This window comes from Gymnogyps californianus, chromosome 14 (assembly GCF_018139145.2).
Source record: "Gymnogyps californianus isolate 813 chromosome 14, ASM1813914v2, whole genome shotgun sequence".
In the NCBI taxonomy this organism is placed as follows: Eukaryota; Metazoa; Chordata; class Aves; order Accipitriformes; family Cathartidae; genus Gymnogyps; species Gymnogyps californianus.
Genome location: NC_059484.1, coordinates 20,653,804 through 20,674,067, shown reverse-complemented (window position 1 = coordinate 20,674,067; position 20,264 = coordinate 20,653,804). Strand labels below are relative to the sequence as shown.

Here is a 20,264-nt window from a genome sequence, read left to right as displayed (position 1 = left end):
CGGATCCGACAAGCTGTGGTGGGAAGGATTCATGCTCGCAGGGATGGCAAACTCGGTAGCATCCTCGGTGAAAGCCACGCAGCACTTGGGACGCTGGGGAGCAGGGCCAGCTCAGCCACTCCAGTGCCCCCCGCAAGGGGGGGGATCACCCAGCAGGGCCAGGGCATCATTTCTAAACTCTTTTCAAGACTTTTTCTTCTCCTTTCTTTTATTTTCCTCCTTCCTTTCTTTTTCCTCCCTTTTTCCCCCCATCTTCTTTTTATTCTCTTCTTTTTAATGAAGCAGGCCAGGTTGCATCCAACACACAGCACTGCCCGGCTTTCCCATGCGCGTGCAGCGTCCCGTTCCCTTTTTCTTTAGCGGGGACAAATTACAGTAACTGTGACAAGTCCCCTTTGCTCACAGATGGTGTCCGGGGGAGGACAAGGAGGGCAAGGACAGAGTCAGTGCTTTGCAGTCACAAGGCTTTCACACACACAAACATATGTGTGCACATCTCTCTCTCTATCTCGTCACAGCTATATGTGTACGTATCCCGTGACCGTCCCGCGGCTGCTCCCCGCTCCCGGGTGGCAGGGCGGTGCGGGGGGGCCGTGCACACCCGCCGCGCTGCGCCCCGGTGCCGTACGTCGCCCTGCAGCAGTGAGCGGTGCCGGAGCCCCAGCTGCACCCCCGTGTGCCCGTACTTCAGTGCTGATAGCATTTGCAAGGGGGGGGAGAAGGAAAAACAAACGCTGGCCTGAGGCACCGTGGACTGAATCCCAGTAGTTATGAATAATGCAGTGAAGTCGAGCAGAGCAGTAACCACGCCGAACGATGGCGAGAAGCCCCTCTGCTCTCTGCAGTGAGGGCGTTTTATGGGAGGTGTTGCGCTGCTCCTGCCGCAGGAAAGTGTCCCTGGTCACTGCCTGGGACAGGATGGGACACTGAGGAGGGGGGGACACGCAGGTGAAGGGCAGGTACCAGCGACATCTCTTGTGCTGTGGTTGCACTCCATCCTCTTGCTGCAGACGCTCCTGCTTGCTCACTGTGTGTGTGTTTGTATGTAAAATATTTTTTACTAAAGAATAATATTAATATCTTAAAGTTTTATGCAGCATATATACAGATTACGTTATACACGTCTCATCAGAAGTCTCTGTAGGCGTTTAGAATTTGGTAGCTGGTCCGTGTACGTCCCCGCTCCCCACCCGCCCCGCGCACCCCGGCCCCGCTGCCGCCTCGCACCCCGGGCACCCGAGGGGGAGGCCCCGGCTCTGCGCAGCCGCCCTGTCCCCCAGGTACAGACTGTCTTTCCAGTGGGAACAGCCATCGCCTCGCTGTGGGACGCCCGCGGTGAGCCCCAGGTGAATGCCCTATGTAGTTTGCTATGCATGCCTTTCTAATTAATGACCTTAATAGAAACGTGCCACGTTAATTTGAAGATTACTGTGAGCAGACACTAAAAGCAAAGCAGCCCCGCTCAGATACAAACGCTGACAATAAAGCAGCATGAAGGCTGGGGACATGGGACACTGACTGTCCCAGCGAGCTGGACGGGGATGAAGTCACTGATACAGTAAGGAACTTGGAAAAACGGAGGCTGCCAAGGGAATCAGGAGCTCTGAAACCATAATATTTGTCCAATAAGCTATTAAGAAATATTATCTGCCTAAATAATACTCACAAATAGTTTGAGAAGTATTTTTCCCTTGCCAGCAGTACAGTGCTTTTGCCGTTTCCCCTTATAGACGACGTTATTAATGCTGCTCTACAAATGGTTGACTCGTGTTTTCCAAATTACGGAGCCACCAGTCACCCTTCAGTCGCAGCCATGTCCGAAGCGCTGCCGTGCCCCGCGGAGCAGGGGGGAGCAGGCAGAGGCGCGTCTCCCCCACCAGATCGCGGAGGGCTGAGCCCGCTGTCCCCGTGCCCCCACGGGTGCCTGCCTCGGCTGCCAGCCCCACCGCATCCGCAGTTGCGCTCCTGCAAGAAGCAATCCTAAACTAAAAACCAGCATTTTTTAATTCTTCATTTCTTTCCTACTCTTTTCTTTTTTTTTTTCCTTTTTGCCTTGCAGGCAGTACTTCTGTAGCCGAGCTGCAGCAGAACGGCACGTGCTCCTACCACAAACAAAAAAAGTACCTTTCTACAAGGCTCAAACCAGAGCAATTACCAAAAAAAAATAAAAAAAATTCCAACCAACCCAACACTTGGCGAGCCAAAAGAAACCCAACGGACGTTGCTTTCACACCCTCCCCCTTTTGTGGAGATGCTTCTTCCCGGGTGTGGGTCAGGCCCCTCGCCCGCCTGCACCCCCCCTGCCCCGGGGCCGAATCCTGCCCCGCTCCGGGGCGCAGGCTCTCCCCAGCCCCTGGGACCGGGGGCCGGGGGGGTTCCCCCCTCGGGGACCACGGGGGCTCATGGCACCGGCACCCCTTGGTGTCCCCCCACCACGGCCAGTGCTCGCTCCCATCGCGGCCGCCCGCGGCTGCTGGGATTTGCTGAGCATAATGGGTCTGAAAAAGCTCAAAGCTGCTGGTCTAAATATATCATTGTTGCTGGGGAAATAAATAATAAACAGAGGAGTGATTATGATCTTGTGGTTTAATTGGTTCTCCTTATTGTCGCTGGAGGGCCGTCCCCGGGTGTTTCGGAGGAGCAGGCGTTTCAGGTACCAGGCCAACACAGAGCAACATTTATTTAACAAAAAAACCAACCACAACCAACTTCTAAAAAACCCAACTAAAATAAAGGCAGGCGCAGGCCAGAAAAAGCACATGTGTTTCCCAGTCCCAGAAATATTTATTATAGATTATGACTGCAGCAAAATTAATAGGCTCTAAAAAGGCACACGCAAAACTACATATCAAGCAGGCATGGGGGTTTTTTTTTCCATCCCTCCCCTATGCATGCAGCTCCACGAAGGAGAGCTCTGGCAGCCAGGGCCCGGGGCAGGCGGCAGCACGGCCCCGCTCCCGCAGCCGCCCCGGGCTGCCTCCCCAGCCCCTCTCCGTCAGTCGGACCCCCGGCAGAGGTGCCACCATCCCGGGCTGTGGCCGGGGTTGCCGGGCTGGCAAGGCAAGGGGGGACACGAGGTGACACTCTCTGCTGCAACAGCCCAAGCCCTGGCTGCCGACCAGGACGGTGGTTCTCCCTCAGGAGTAAGTTATAGGTAAACAACATTAGAATAAGCTTGTTTGCACAAGAGCTGCTCTAACAGCGGCTGGAAACACGAGTTAAAACCAAAACCCACAACCACTTGCTGCTGCAGCAGCAGCGGCAGGTCCCGGCCAGCCGGGCTGCGGAGCCCCACCGGCCACTGGCCCCACCGGCCCCGCCGCAGCCCAACCCCTCCGGGCTGGCCACCGCAGCGGCATTTCTCAATGCAGGTTCAAGAAAACCTCTTTGCTGGCCGCCTGAATAGCAGAAACCAGCCAGGGATGTTGGCGGTGTTGTCCCATCGACTAGAAATAAGAACTTACTTTTATGTAAGGCTCCAGCATTTTTCTTTCAAACCCCACTTCTCCCACCAAGTTTTGCATGAAGCTACTCTTTGGCTTTGGTTGACAGGAGACCTTGCTTCTAATTGTATTTCAATACTTTCTGAGCCTGCCGCAGCCGTAGCAAGACACCCCGGCATGTTCTGGGTGCACCGGGATGGTGGATACGAAAGGGCACGATGTGAAGCCCTGTCGGGGTCTGAAGGCTTTCACAGAGGTGACCGTGCCACCCACCGCAGCCGGACACGCCAGCACCGGGGCGGGATGTCATCAGAAATGAAAGCTGGGATTAAAACCGAGCGGAGCAAAGGGGGCAGGCTGGGCGCCGACCCCCCCGTGCCGCAGCACCGCTCGCGACGAGGGGGGCCTGCCTCCGCTCTGATTCACGTTTCAGCCGTTCTGGTGCTCGTTTGCGGTGCCTTTTCCATTGCCCGTTACTCCTTCTCTATTCTTAACTCACAGGTGGTTGTTAACGAAAGCTCTGATCAGTTTGCAGGTATTTGATTATCTAATTGTCTAGGGTAACCGGCTCGACCTTGGTGCAAAGCAGGGAAGGGGGAGCAGGAGGTGGGACACGATGCTCTTGCAGAGCCGGGGAGCCGTGGGGGGCTCCCGGGGAGATGGGCCACGTGTCGGCAGAGACACAGAAATATCGCTATGGAAATGGGTTTATTTAAACTCCGCCGGCGCTCCCACGTCCAGACCATCTTCCCTGCCTTCCCCAGATAATTTGAGCCCCGCAGCAGATTTCCGGGGCGCCCGGCTGCTGGGGCTTTTTTTCCCCTTGCTGAGTGCGTCAGTGAGTTTTAGAGCACAGGTGCGATTTTCTAGACCCTTTTGTCTGAGGTTTAGAAGCAAGAATAAGCTTCATTAACAGAAGGGAGGATTTATAATAAGTAATAGCTAGGTGCTACCTCGTGAGCCGTCAAACAGTTGTGCTAAATTACAAGCTGCTTTGCCGTGCTTGTCTTCAAATAATCAGCTCCTCACCCAGAGAATAGAACTTTAAACGGCTATTTCTTAAAAAAACCTTGCTTTTAATCTTTATTTCCCAAAAGCTAAAAATTTGAATTAGCCCAAATGTACAAACTATAATTGCTTTGAGGTCTCTGGTTCGTTAGAATAATTAAAATACCTGCACTTGCTAAGCAGAACATGTCCCTTCAGCACCGGGCTTTCTTTTTTTGCGTAGGTAACTTTCCTCAGCTACAGACCAGTCTGGCTTCAATCAATGCTGCATCAAACTGGCAAAAATTTGACCGGCGCGGGTGCTGCTCGGGCTCTCGCCGTCAGCCGCCCGTGCAGCCCCGTCCCATGGGTGCCAGCCAGCCGTGGTCATGCCGGCAGGGCGCGGATCCCCGCCGTAGGCGAAGCCACGTGGTTTGGTCCATCCCGCTTCCCACGGAACAGGAGCAGCAGGCAGCCAGGATCCAGCGGGGAGAGCAGCGCGGGGATGCGGCCTGACCCTGCCCTTGTGGGATGGCTGCAGGGGGATCGCTTGGTGCATGCAGGAATAACCAGGAGCGAGGGATTGCTGAGCACGTGGTCCACGCTGAGCTGGCTGGAGAGCATCCACCGTCCCCATCCCCGTGTGTCACCACGGATAGGACGGATGGAGCAGTAACACGTGCCGTTCCTCACGCCTTAAGCAATGACACGCACGTTTTGTCTGTCCCATCTGCTTGATTAAACCCCGCGCAATTGTGAGGTCCCCGCTGTGGCACTGAGCCGTCGCTCCCTCCTGCTCCGGGAGGTCTGGGTGGGGAAGAACGTGTTGCTTCCTCTCGGGCACGGCCGCCTGGGAAGCATGGCCTTTCACAGCCACCTGCCCACTGGAAGTCTTGCCTGTATTTATGGGATTTAAAAACTGGGGGAGATGGTATTTCTGGAGAAAAGCAAGTGAGCAGCGTCCCAGCAGCGATAAGCTTCTAAACTGAGCACAGGGAGGGCGCAGCCACAGCCAGTGCCTTCTGCCAAGCGCCATCATCCATCAGGAATGGCCCGGCTGGCTCCCACTCGGGCATCGCCATGTCCCCCCGACACGGGAGGGGAAATCGCCCCGCTCCCCTCCGCCTCAGCCCAGCCGCCCAGCAGCAGTGTGGGTCTGCCGGGGTGCTGCCACGGACAGGCGCCGTTTGGGGGACGGTGGGGCCAAGCACCCACCGCGGCCCTGCAGCCCGTCCCGGTGCGGGTCACGGGGCCGGGCTTGTGCTTTGTCAAGCAGGTCTATGGGGTGTCACTGCTGCAGCATAAAAAAACACCCCGTGCTTCTTTTAGAGCATGCCCTCCAGCCTGAGAGAGGTGACGTTAAACCCTGGGCTCGTTCGGCCTTTACATGCAAACAGCTATTAAAATAAAATTCAAAAATCTTCCCAGAAGGGTGCTGGAGGGTGCTCGTGCCTCTGCCTGCAGCCGGCACAGCTGCCCCCTGCTCCGCGGGGACGATGCACCCAGTCCCTCGCTGCCGCCGGCAGCTCCGCGGGTGCCCGGGGCCGTGGGTGAGGAAGCGCCTTCCCCTTCCCTGGCTCCGCTCCCTTTTAATCCCGTTCAAAGCACATCGTGCACAGCCCTCTCTGACCCACTGACACGGATTGCAGGCTGAACATGCGAACGCCTGGGTTTTTTTTTTCAGGCTGGCATTGCTTCCCTTGCTCATGCCTCCATCCCTGTCTCCAAAGCAAGCGACAATGTTGAAATGCTGCTGAAAAAAAGATTAAAAAAAAGGGAAAAAGAAGAGACTTGCGTCCCGGGTCCCATGGGGCAGATGCCTCTGGCAGCCCCCGGGTGCGGATGCCCTGCTAAGGGGACAGGGCTCCCGAGGGCGGCTGCGGGCTGGGGACGGGGCCCTGCTCATGCCCAGCAAGGCTTGTGAACACGGAGCTGTTGGAGCAGGTCCAGAGGAGGCCATGAAGATGATCAGGGGCTGGAGCACCTCTCCTATGAGGACAGGCTGAGAGAGCTGGGGTTGTTCAGCCTGGAGAAGAGAAGGCTCCAGGGAGACCTTATAGCAGCCTTCCAGTACCTAAAGGGGCCTACAGGAAAGATGGGGAGGGACGCTTTATCTGGGGGTGTGGTGACAGGATGAGGGGTAACGGCTTTAGACTGCAAGAGGAGAGATGTAGATTAGATGTGAGGACGAAGTTCTTCAGTGTGAGGGCGGCGAGGCACTGGCACAGGCTGCCCAGGGAGGTTGTGGATGCCCCATCCCTGGAAGCGTTCAAGGCCAGGTTGGATGGGGCTTGGAGCAACCTGGGCTAGTGGAAGGTGTCCCTGCCCATGGCAGGGGGGTTGGAACGAGATGATCTTGAAGGTCCCTTCCAACCCAAGTCATTCTACGATTCTATGATTCTATGAAACAGCCTCATAAATGCTGAGCAAATGCTTTCCCGGCCAGTGGAAAAAAGCTTATGTGTAATCAAGCCTGCGCCTGCTTCCAGGGAAATAAAGTTTCCTTGTTTTGAGTAGAAACACAGGTTTGCTTTACTATCGGTATCTGTTCCCGCGTCCCTCAGCCTGGCTGCATGCACAGGCGCACGGCATGCACAGCCGCTCGCAGGCGGCCCTGCCGGGAGGATATTTCTGTGCTCTGTATTTTATTACCAAGTGCTATTCCAGGCTGGCCGTGATTTACTGCGCGCTGCTCCAGAGAGCACCGGAATCACGAGTTTTGTGCTATTTCAATCATTTCTGGAGATCACACCAAATGCTCTGATAAGAAGCAGGGATCGGGGTCTGATTTCCCCAAAGGCTGAGTCGGACGGGGAGCAGAGGCAGGGCAGGCACGGGGCTGGGACAGCTCCGTGGGTGACAGAGGGACAGTGCTGAGCCTGACCGAGGGAAAAGGGTTTCCTGGGTGCTGAGGAATTCTTTTTTTTGCCTTTTCAGGACTATGCACTTGAAGGCTGAAAAGGATATAAATGACATCACTATAGGAAAGATGTGTCACTGCAAAACTGCAAAGAGGGAAAGAGCCTTTCCGAGAGTGCTTTGGGACAAGAAAAATCAGGTTTTGGAGTGTTTTGTTTTTTTTTTCTTATTCCTCTCTCCTTCTCATGAAGCAGTAGCTATAAGTTAGACAGCTTTTCAAAGCCTGCCTGGCATTCTCGGTGGTGCCGGGGAGTGGCGGGTGCTCTCCTGGGTCTCATGAGCCTCACACGGGCTGGATGAGCCCGGGAGCCCCGGCGGGGTTTGGGGTAGAGAGTCCCCGTTCAATGAACACAGCTTGCAAAGGTAAATATTGCTAGAAAGTGCGTGGCAGAGATCTCTGTGGACACGGGGAGAAGCAGAAGACCCTTTTCATTTTACCATGGCAAAGGACGATATTGATTTTTCAACTGTTGTATGGTGGCCATCATCTCACGCTTACAGCTTGAAGGGCTTCACACAAAGCAAGGTTCTGCCTTTGGGCAGCGACATCTCTGTAAGACAGCAATTGGGTGAAGTAGCGTATCCATCTGTGAAAAAACCCTTTCCACGAGCCCTTACCCACTGCACCTCCTGTGACCTCGTGTTTTGCTCTTTTGATTTCTGGACATTTGTCCACTGGCTGTGGCTCCCCGGCGTCAGGGGAGAAGGGCACAGGCGTCAGGAGAAGGGCACAGGCGTCAAGGGAGAAGGGCAATGTCTAGCATGGTGTTTCGGCCGGCTGCGAGGAGCCTGCTGACCGAATCCCACCCTTCCCTGGACAGCAGCTCCTGGGAAACTCCCCGCTTCCCCCTGGTACTGCCCTGAGAGGGGTGCAGGCCAGCAGAGAGAGTCCTAACGCCAAACGAAATCCTTCTGAAAAGTAATCTAAAAGAAAGAGATGAGGGGAATGCAGCTCCTCGTACCTGAGCATCACCTGCAGCCCCAGCGCTCCTCGGGGCAGACCGTGGCCAGAAATAAAGGAAAGGCTCTTGGAGGCACCCTGGGGACTTACTTAAACAAATATTTCTTGAAGCTGTTTGGATTTGTGCTGTGAAATCTCTCAGATAAATCAGAAAAACTCCTCTTCAGTATTTAAACAGAGCCATCAGCTGGCTATTGCAGGCCCCAGACGTGACAGCGTTACGAGGCTCTAACGAGCATCCTCCTCCCATCCCTCACTGCCACCCTTTTTGAAGCTGTCAGCAGAAGTGAAACTAAAATAAGCGACATCCTTCTTCGAGGGAAAATTCCAGTGCTTCAACTGCGATTTACAACATGAAGCGGCAGCAGAGCCTGAAATCAAGATCACAAAACTTCTGTGTCAGGATTAGAGAGTGCAGCCCGCGCCCCGAAGTGAAGGCGTTTGTCTTGCCGTGTCCCAGTGCAGACGGACACACCGCCGCGTACGCACCCATGTGTTCACATCCGCGGCTGGAGGGCACTCGTGCGGGAAGCTCCCATCCCTCTGGCGCCCAGAGGAGCTGTGACGTTTCAATACGCGTTCACAGCATCTAACTCCACCCAGCGTACGACGGCCGTTCAGTCTAAGCCTGCACCAAGCAGCAGCAGGGCCCAGCAGGAGCCCGGCTGCAGCTTAAAGCATTGGCGCCGAGGACACAGCATCCACATACCCGCACGTTACAGCAATAACCAAGCACTGCGAGCGGCTACGGAGCACAGTTGTAATTAGCTGTAATGGTCTGGGCTGCTATTCAGGCCACCGAACTCGGCAGAAGTCTTCTCGAGACAAGACAATTACCAGGAGGATGTTTTGTCTGACTGCGGAGCCAGATGGGAATCTGAAAAATTCATGGCCAGAGTCTGAAATTGTTGCTCTTACTGAGTAACAGCCTGCTCGAAAAAAACCAGCCAAGCCAATCCAAACCCAAGCCAACCCCAACCGCAACCCCAACCCAACCCAACCCAACCCACCCCAACCCCACCCCAATCCAACCCAACCCAACCCAATCCACCCCACCCCAAGCCCCCAGCAGGGCACGGGGAGGTGTGACAGGAGCGCTGGCAGCAGCCTGGGTGCTCCCAAACCATCCGAGGTGCCTCGCTTCCTGCTGCAAAACCCCACGAAATCAGTAAAGAGGCAAGGGCCAGCAGCTCGAACATGGGCCCGTGGGGACCTCAGAAATGCCATGCATGTTGGTGGCTGCCGGGACGCAGGGACCAAGGCTGGTGCATGGTGGCCTGGCCACGGCCAACCCGTGGGACTTGCGCCATTGACTTGAACCATGGCAGGACTGCACCCTGAGATTTGATTGACATCTGTTTCAACAGATACTATTGCACCGTGTCTTTTTTTTTTTTGGTTTAATGCCTAAAATGATGGGACAGGGAATACAGGAGAGACTTTACCTATTGGCAAGTCTGACTATCCCTGCTTTCTTATAATTTTGACTGATGACTTTAATATTAAGCATCAAATGCCATGTCAAGCTGGTTTAAAAAAATATTTTCTTTCTTTAATTTCTCTTGGAATAAACCCATGTTTACTCCAGTATTAAAGCTGGCCCAAAATGGGAACATTTAGTAAGTGTTTCAGCCAAATTTTTCTTTTTGGAAAGTTTTAATTAAAAAAAAATATTCCACTAGCTGTCCTGCAAGAGCAATAACTTCTGCTTATGCTTTATTTTCCTTTCCTCCAGAAGACATCTTGTAAATATGTTTGCGTGGGACTTTTGTTCCCAATAACTCTCTAGGTAGCATATCCAAAAGCTCCTAAGTGCCTAGGAAAAGGAATTTACTCCCGTCTCAGAATACCTCGAGCATCTGAAGAGCCAAAGGGGGACACTGCACTAAAAGGTTTTGTGGGGATAAGGACTGGCGGCAGCCCGCTGGTGCAGAGCAGCCTGTGCTGGTGCTGGTGCCGCATTACTACAGAGGTCCCTAAATACCGTATCCCTTAAATACGCCTTTTAAGGTGTTTCTGATGTGTTTGAAATTCTCATTTGTCCGTAGTACGCTTTCTGCTCAAAGGCTAAGAGTCACGTTTGAGACAGAAGGCCGTGCCGGGAACCCCCGCCTGAGCTGAAAGCCACCAGCTCCGGCAGCATCCCACGAAGGCAGCAGGGATCACGTTGGAGGAGTGGCTCGGGATGGGACGATCCCGAACACAAGCAAATAGTGCTGACAGATGAAATATTAAGCCTTTTTTTTTTTTTCTCCTCCTTTCCATGAGTCCTTCCCGTCCCTCTCCTGCACCCCTGGAAGGGGGTTTCTGTACTGCCCACCCCGAGCAGTGGAGGTGCCAGGCCAGCTCTGAGCCGCCCCTTGAGGTCCCAGCACCGGCCGGCAGCACCACAGCGACTGCTGGGGCTGGATAAAGCCCAGCCTGATCCTCTGCTTCAGGAAAATCAGCAAATGGTCCAAACGTTCACTATTAAATCCAAGGACGAACATGAACCAGCAACTTGCCAGTGAAACACTGGCTTTTATCCCTACGAACCTCTCGGCCCTCTTCATCCAACACCTTAAAGCAGAAAACACAGGACAGTTTGGAGGCTTCACCCCTGCCCGAACAGCACCAGCCAGGCGATGTGCCCAGTGCATCCCCAGAGGGGTTGGTGTCGCTTATGGAGAGGTTATAATCCCAAGGAGATGAGCTGTACCGCACCCGCCCTAGAAATCAGGAAAAAAAGAGATCGACTTTTTCCTCTTTTTTTTTTTTTTTCCCCAAGACAAAAGTCCAGGAAGTTTAATTACTGTGAAAGAAACGTAAAGAGGTCTGAAATTTCAGTTTCCCTCATTTCTAAGTGACACCACGAAGCGAACGAAAAGGCAGCCCAAGGCCCGGAGAGTGGTTGTGGATGCGAGTGTGTTTGCAAGCGCTTTTCTGTAACCGGTTTCAAATGTCCTTCGCTTCTCTCGTTACAGGTCTTCTAAAAATATCAAATATAGATCTTTCCCTCATAATATTTTAAGATACTCTATTTATACATTAATTCTTTCAAAAATAAAAAGTGACACATACAGCAATTCAGTCACTCGGAGTCTTTAAAATTATTACAAAAAGACACGACATCCATCCCCCAGCAGCGTGTGACAGCGTCGCTTCTGCACCACAGAGTCTCTCTGCCAACAGGCTGGGGTTTCTTTCACGATTTTCTATTACAAAATATAATCATTCCAGCTCTCGACATGCCACCTGGCCAGCCCGGCTCTGCAGTCACGCAGGGGTCCTTCTCCCACCCTCCCCCTTAAAAAAAACCCGAAATGGTGAGGGATTTGCAAACTCGCTCTGCCGACCACTCGCCGCATGTCCACGGAGGCACGAGCATCCTCTCCAGGGCAGGAACAGAAGGGTGGTGGAGCCGAAGGGCTCGTCCTTTGTCTTCTGTAGACCGTAGGTTGGCCACACCAACAACAAACATCCTGTGAGTATGGAAATAATTTACCTTGTACAACCAGTACTGCACAGACTTGGCACGGACAGACTACACACCAGGCTGCAAGCAAGGAGACCACCTAAAAAGCAACGGTGGAGAGTGGCAAATGCAGCTCCAAAATGGCACATCAGCAGCCTGGGCGTTCACGAAAGCATGGATGTCTCTGTGCAATGATGTGCATTGGAAAGTGGAGATACAAAACAGCCAGTCAAACAAAAGGAGTGGTATTTATCTGGAGCTGCATCTTGCCCTCCAGGAAGGAAACGCAGGCTGCACAGATCACAGATGTTTACCTCGCAAAAAACTAGATCTTTAAAAAAAAAAAAAAAAAAAAAGTTTGAGAGGTTTGGTCCAAAATATTCTCCCCTCCACCGTGCTGATGCCTGCCGAGTCCTGACAGCTCCCGCCCGGTACCGTGCCCACCCTGCAGAGCCCACTGAGCGTCTCGCTCTCGCCTGCAAGAGCAGAGCTCTGCTGTGGCACGGCAGGACGGCCGCTGCCTCGCCAGGGCTGCCCCCAGCCTGCCACGGGAAGCTCAGCCTCCTGCAAACTGCTGCTGCCGCAGACACAGCAGCCGGTGGTTTGATGCCAGCCGAAAGCACCTCGCCCCTTCCTCTGCCACAGCGGCACGAGAAGGGGCTGGGTTGCTCCCCGGCCGCGCAGGAGAGCTTCGCTCGGGCTCGTCGGAAAGCGGGGAAGGGCCTGGGAGCAAAGGACTCCTTGCTGCCGACCGCTCTTCCTCCGGCGGGGAGGCTGATGGCTTGGGGTCCCTGAGCTCCCATTAACGCTCTTTACAGCTGGTAAACAGTCTCACTGCAGGGAGCATCAGGGTCGGTGGCTCTCTCGTGCTGGGTCACAGTTTGCAGGCTCATCCCCTCCGAGCACTCGGGCTGCGGCGTGGAGCTGCTGCATTGCTGGTGGTTTTTGTTTTTTGATTGCTGCGAGGGCTCCCAGTCGAGACGTGGGCTTTGGGCACTGCCTGCCTCTGCTCGGGGCTGGAGGAGTCGAGCCATCTCCCCAGGACCGCTGCCCCCGCAGCCCCGGCACGCACCGCAGGAGCACGGGAGGAGACACGAACGTTATTATCCACAAAAACATTCATCTCAGTGGGTACGGGGAAGTCCTCACCCTGTGTCGCACGGTGGCAAAGAGCAAAATGGTCTGCAGGACTCCTGCCAGCGGCTGCCATGGATACCATGTAAAGCTCAGCAGTGGCACTTCTTATGCCCAAAGTTATAGGAACTCGACATAGTTCTCGGGGATTAATCCTGTCTTCCCATTGAGGGTCCCTTCCAGCCAGCCGGGCTCCTGGGATGGATGAACTTGAGGAGAGAAGGAAAAGGCAGGTTACTACAGGAGGGGGATTACGGTGTAGAGGCCGTTGCTCTTTGTGTGCTGACAACGTCAAAGTTGCTTTTGGGAGAGAGCAAGGCCCTTAATTTCTGTTTATTTTAAAGTAAGGAAACTAATACGCTGAGGAGCTGAGAAAGCTGAGGTGCTCTCTCCTCCTCACTCACGGGACTCCTCTGCGTTCCCTTTACCCAAGTGTCAGAGACCACACGGTGAAACCAAGAGAAGGACCAAGCAAGCTGCGTGCTCAGCTATGGACTGGGTTTCAAATACTAGCTGGTGCTGCAGGGCTGATGTAAGTAAAGTGAAGCATCTGGGATAAAAACAGGGGCTCAAAACTTCCCCCAGGTTTGGGCTAAAATCTCTTTGAAGTTCGAGAGAGTGTGGTTAGCTCCATCGCCTCATGACCCTGCATGTCCCGGCTTGGCCTCGCACCAGGCTGAGAGAGAAAATGCATTAGCAAACACTCCCGGCAGGAAAGCCAACACTGCAATCTTATTTCTGTCAAATGAGAAACCTGATCAGTCCTCAAAAGACTTATGCTCCTCCTTTATTCAATCAACTGCTGAAAACTCGCTGATTTTACAGGAACCAGGGTTAGGCCAATGCAGGCAGAGGAATATTCCCCACACCTCCCACAATAAATGGTGGTAAGTCAGTACTTCAGAGCCACCCGAGCGTCCTGTGACTCTCTGCCGGGCCCGCTTGATTACACATTTTCTGGCTTCAGCTACAAGAGCAAAGCGAGTCCCTGCTGCCCCCACCCCGCCATGCCCCCTGCCCGCTCCCCTGCCCGCTCCCCTGCCCTGCCAGCACGGTGCCTGCCCTCCCCACTGCTCCCCATGTCTCCATCCGGGCGCCCTCCTGCCCCAGCTCATCCTCACTCAGCTGGGGGGGGGTGAAATGTGTTGAAAATTCACATTTCAGTACAAATGTGACTGTGTTTCTTGAGTGCACCCCGGAAACGGCACTGACCACTGCACGGGGTCTATGTCCGCCCCCCAAGCAGAGCTGTGGGGATGGGCTCTGCGCAGGCAGCCAGCCTCCGGCCGTCCTGCCAGCAGGTACAGGCCACACCAAGGCTCCGGCAGAGCCAGGGCGAAAACCAATGTTTAAAACCGGAGTCTTTTTCATTCAATGGCAAACCCGGGTGTCCTGCTGATCAAACCAGCAGAGCAACGGAGGAGCAGGGCTTCAGGTTCCTCTGCGTGCTTCCTCTCCTACGGCAGCCCCCTCTATTGCAGGATGGCCATTGTCTGTGCAAAAATCACGACTGACATTGACCGGTGAGAAAGATTCAGAAAGAGAGAAGTGTTTTAAGTCCAAACATCTCCACGCTTTGGGAGAGATCAGTCCTCACCAGTATGGCAAAGTCCATCACTACTGGGTATGCCTGCAGAGGAATATTGTACGTAGTAATCTATTAATGAAAAATACAAACCACAGAAAACTAACAACTAGTTTGAAGAGCCATGGTGTTCCAGCTCCTAGGTTTACACATTTTGGGGTTTCACTTGTGCCAACTTCTTTTTCCATGCCTACACCCTCTCACGCCCAAGTTTTGGGGCTTTTCTAGCACCAAAGGCTAAAGCAGTCCGCTCAGAGGAAAAATGCCACCTCCAGCCTGCAAGGAAAGCTCACGAGGGCAAAAGTGCATTAAAAGCTATTGGGTTACCTCCCTTTGGGTGGGAGCAAAGGCTTCACGGTGCCCCTGCCAGGGGATGGTGGCCATCAAGAGAAAAGAAATTGTAAGTAAAAGTGGTGTGTGCGTGTCTGTGTCTTCAGAGTCTTCAGCCCTCTGGTCTCAGCAAATGGGCTGGGAAAGTGCTTTAACCGCAAGTCATGTGAGTTCCAGCTACTGCTTTTCCCTTAAAAAATCACTTACGTCCCAAAGACAGCCATTTATTTCTGTCTAGGTACCGTCAGATAGAGCAGGGCACACGAGCAGATAGGGAGGAGAATCTCATTCTCCATCACAGAATTAGAGCACAAATGCAACACAACTTTCCTAATGTAGCATAAAACTTCAGTATCTGTCAGCAGCAGCTCAGCTGCGGGTCCCTTGCTTCAGAATATGGAGTTTTCCTTTTCAGGGGCAATTGCTAGTTAAAACACACGTGAGCATCCCTTTCCTGACCCGTGACTCCCACCCTCCCCAATTTCAGACCTCCACGGATCCAGGACGTCCCTCCTATTTAGTGCCACAACAAGGGCACGCAACTATCAAGTGCACGAGATCTGCTGGAAAATCCAGGTTTTGTATAACTAAAAGGAACAACGCTACGGAGTTTAACTGTGCCTCTCAAAACATGGTGTCATTTACTATGTGGGTACCGCTCGGTGTGGGTAGCAGCCCCCCAATTTCCCAGTCAGACCGAGATGCTGCTCTGCCATGTGCAACCTCAGAGAACCTCAAAGTCAAACAAGAACCTGTCTCTCAAGTATTTCCAAGATCCATTTGCTTTCGCTGGGTTTTATAAAACCCCTTCATCATAATAATATTTCTACCAAGCAGTGCTGTTTCTCACTCACTTCCCCCAGCTAACGTGAGCCTCAGCTACGCTGCTAAGTGATTAGAACATGCTGTATATTTTTTCCCTTGAATAATCCATTGATTTTTATCTAGCAAACACAATGTATTTAATTCAAACTTGTTCCCCTCCTAGCTGCTCTAATTCCCACAGGCTCTCAAAGGGGAGACCATGTTTACTTGCAAGATATCTATGGAGCTGCTTAGGAAAAGTATGTTCTTTAATTCACATGTATTCATTCTCTTCCCCTTTCTGCTATATTCTCATATATATCCCAGGGCAAAACCAGTGCATGTGGTAGCAGTTTCCCAAATGACAATGCTTAACATATAAAAGCCAAGAACTACTTGGAAAGCAGTAAAAAGTCTTTTCTTTACATTGGGATTATATCTAAAACAGAGCTGCTTAATTCCATGGGGCACAGTCTCTTTCCCTTGATGCAGGAAACAGAAAATCTATGCTCATTAACGTCATCTCCAAAAATCTGACTAACCGGAGCCCACCTTTTCCAGCTCTCAGTATCCAGAGGAAAAAAAGCACATGCTGCTTTTCCATCTCCTGCGTGAAACATTACGGCAACTGCATAGAATATTTCTGGTGCTGATACTTGGAAACTAATCTCTCCTACCCAGAAAACCATTGAGGAATGGCCCTGTATATGGTAAACGCTGGTGTCCATCAACCACTCACCAGTTTCTCCCTTCCATTTAGATTACGGGTCCGTGCCCGTGGGAGGGAGGCGGCGCGGCCACGCAGCCCTGCGCAGCGCACAGCACAGGCACGCAGGGGTCTGCGCGGTCCCACCGTGCTCTGCCGGCAGCGCTGCCCGCTGCGGCACAGACACTGTGCCACGTATCGCTGCGGTAAAAGAGCTGGGGCATGCGTACAGCAAGGTCTCGAATAACTCCAGCGAGCAGCTGGAGCGTCGGGCAGCTGCCAGGAAGGCAAAGAGTGCAGAAGCTGGGGTCAGTGTTGGGCACCGCTCCATGCTCCGCTGCCTGCCGTTGACATAGCCCGGCACAACGGTGACATCGTGCCTCGCCAAACTTCTTCCTTTTATTTTCTGCTTTGGATCAGAGGCTGCACTTTGTACTCCCAAGCCTAGCTGGAGAACCTCTGCACGCCCTCCATGCAAGGCTGCACCTTCCCTTACCAACCTGCCGAAACACAGCTCCGATCTAGGCGAACGCGGTCACCTGCGGATGTGTGGCCACTTCCACTGCCAGGGCCAAAACACCCGTCACCCCGGGCTGGTGGCTCGGACACCACGGGCACGGGCAGGGCGATGAGCGGGACGTGGAGCGGGACCCGCTGACCCAGGCTGGAGGTGGCAAAGTGGACATCTCTGCCGGAGTGGCCTCCCGCACTCTACACCGGGGGAGAGGAGGGGAATCCCACCTATTCATCCCTCCTATTTTACACGTCTCCCTTAGGATTTATCTCCTTTAGGAAGTAAATCAGGATCTTGAAAAGGCAGTTTTCACACTGATCCTAAAGATGGCTGGATGATCAGCCATTTTCAACATGGATACAAAAAGTAAGGCAAGATACACCTGGATTTTCTGCCTGTGTTTCAAGTATTTCTGCTTTCTTCTTTCATGGGATTTCTAGTGGTGGAAACAGGACAATCATTAAACAGAGAACTGAAAGGAAATCCATGAACTGAGAGTTCAAATCATTCCCTGGGTCACAGGAAGAAAACCAGCAATTTGCAAAACTCAGCGCTAAAAAAAATAATAGCCAAGTGTCCTTCTCTGCAGCTTTATTCGTATTGCTGTTAATCCTGGCTCTGTAGCATCTCACATATACATTACATGAAATGAGAGATGCTGTTACAGAAGAAGAGTGTCCATTTTGAAGTGAAGGGGAAGTCTCCTGCCTATCTAGCGCCCAGGCAAACAGCAGCACTCTCGGCACTGCTTCCTGCAGCGCTTCCCTGGCAGGCGAGGTGGGTGGCTGCCAGCGACAGGTAATGCCACGGTCATTAGAATGAAGCTAATTTGATGGTGTGTTACACCCCCAGTACATCCCCCACCCTCCCGCCACGCTCTGCCCTTGCTCCGCAGCAAACCCTGCTCCGGGTTCAGCTCTGGGGAAGCCCAGCGCCGGGCGTGGAGCAAGCGCGGCTCCTACAGCACCGGGCGCAGCTCTCCCGATCCCGCTTTCCCGGCACGCCAGGAACCGCAGCCTGAATATCGTGCTGAAAAATGAGCCCACCTCCTCCCGCTCTCGCTCCCGGCGCTGTCCTGTGCCCTCCCTCCAGGTCAAGGACTCACCGTTGTCAAACACAGTGCCCGCCGTGAAGGAGAGCTCCGAGTCATGTTCTGCTTTACAGGCGTACAAAGCTCGGGCTTTCCGCAGTGGTGAGCTGTAAAAAGAAAACATTTATTGGCATAGAAAATACCCCCCTCGTACACAACAGCACTCCCCTCCCCGCTGTGTCGAAGAGGGGTCCACGTTAAGTGGTGCATGTTGAAAAGGAGACCAAGGACCTCTACTGCTCTGCAAGGGTCCAAGGTTACACTGCTCGGGGGAAGAGCGAGGAAGAGGCCAGAGGAGGCTGAAGGCTCTCGGGGATGAGCCCCCAGCACCGCATTTCACCGCGCTGCAAATCGCAGTCCGAGCCCAGCTGGCACTGCCAGGACCAGAGCCCGTGCCCAGTGCTCATGCAGCGGGCAGCCCCGAGCCAGGGGTCCCCAGGAGAGCTCCAGGCACTAGACGGGAGAAGTACATCGGGGAGCTGGAAATGTTTTGTGAGTCTCTGAAGGGCCATAACGGACTGGAGGGCTGGCGCGGAGCGAAGGCAGGCAGCAGGTGCCGGCAGCGACCCGCTGCCCACCGGCCCCGCTCACTGCCAAACCCATCGCTCTCCGAGTGCAGCTGCAAACAAGGAGAATTTTGCGAGGAAGAATTAGCACTTGGGGAAGGGTATTTCAAAACAGAAAAACAAGTAGGTCCGTGAAGAATTTGCTGCACTTCTTTAGAGACTGTACCTGAAGATAAAAAAGATTGAACGACCATTAGATTTTACTGGGGAGGTGTCAGTGTGCCCACGCTGCGGGGGAGTGAATTAGAGCAGAGAGAGCCAGAAATGGAGCAAATCGCCAGTAGATGCAGGGAGAAAATGAAGGACCTCAGGACCCCACCAGCACAGCACAGGCACACAGAGCTGTCCCCTGTGCCCGGAGCCTCCCACTCATCCTTTCCAGGTTTGGGCTTGAGCAAGGCTGGTGGAAAGCTGGGACACTGCCAGGCCACGGTGACGGTGACAGTGCAAATCTGACCAGGCACTGGGCTGTCCGAACAGCCGGCCGCATCCAGCGCTGCAGCAGGCTGCTCGGCTACGGTACGGCCAAGCAAAGTGATGGAAGTGCCCCCCAGAGCTGCTGGGGTAATGAACAAGGCATCACCATTCCTCAGTTCAGCGGTTTCACCAACTTTTATCTTTCCGAGGATTTGAACTTATTCTGAATTCTCTCGGAGCGAGCCCAGGGAAGCGGCACACTTTCACCTCGTGGCGAAAGCATTCACCTTCACACAGAAACCACAAACCAGGGGAGCTGTGAATGGTTTTGGTTTTGCTGTGAAGACAGCCCCGAAACAGAGGTCCCTCCTCTCCGAATTCTAGCTGCCTGACACGAGCAGCTGCCAAACACTTAAAAACCAGGATGAGCAAACACTCCTCCCCCTCCAGAGAGGGTCCTTTGCTGCTGGGGAGGCACTGCTTAAGCAGAGTACTTGAGGAGACTGTCAGATGAAAAACAAAAGGTATTTTCAGGCTAACTACCTTGAATTATTCAAGTTGTTGTTCTTCTCCCCCAAAAATGACCTCTGCAGCCCGGCATCGCCGTGGCCCCAGCCTGCCCCTTGCCCACCGCTGCTTTCCGGGCTGCGACTGCGCCCGTCAGAGCCCTGCGGGGCTTTCAGGGACTGAAACGCTGGACCCCAGCGATCACTCATGTTAGGTTTCTGCCTCCAAGCACAACACAAGGCCAGCAAAGCACTCAGGAGCTTCACCCATCTGCCCTTGTGCAGTTTCGGGGATGATGAGCCTCTCTCCCCCAGCGGAGGAAGGTTGCTTGGACGGTATTATGCCATTGTCAGCCTTTGCAGATGCGTAGCAAAACAAATAAATAACCCTGCCAAACAGGCAGCTGTGGTACAGGCAGCATTTGTATGGCTGTAGGTGCAGGGGAGAGCTCGGTCTGTGCCTGTAATGAACAAACAGGTTTGACACGTCTCCCTAAGCGGAGGGATTGGTGCCCCGGCCCCGCCTTGCACCTGCCAAGGGGCTGGGAGCCACGTTCTGCTGGGGATGACAACGGCTTCTTGCTCCATTGTGCCAGGGGTGGGCTCGGAGGAGAGAAATCCCGTCCAAGGGCACCCTGCACACACACCAGAGGCGATGCTGCCCTGGTTTCCCCCGCGTGAGCATCCCCCAGTATCTGCAGCGCAGGTCCCGGACGCTGCCCATGGTGTGCTCACGGCATGACTGCATCTCCGGTGACAAAAGCCATGGGACGCCCAGGCAGTGCCCGCTCCCGCCGCGCCGCAGCCAGCAGTCTCGCACCCCAGGGCGAAGGCGGGACGTGCACCCT

General features: G+C 53.8%; 1 protein-coding gene across 1 annotated transcript in view; it reads right to left on the bottom strand.

Moving 5' to 3' along the window:
- Window positions 1–12,142: 12,142 nt before the first annotated feature.
- Window positions 12,143–20,264, bottom strand: part of ARHGAP26 (Rho GTPase activating protein 26) — a 157,051-nt gene continuing 148,929 nt past the window's right edge. The window contains 2 exon segments of the mRNA XM_050905360.1: window positions 12,143–13,107; window positions 17,943–18,034. Of these exon segments, the coding sequence (XP_050761317.1) occupies window positions 13,019–13,107; window positions 17,943–18,034 (181 nt within the window). The 3' untranslated portion in view covers window positions 12,143–13,018.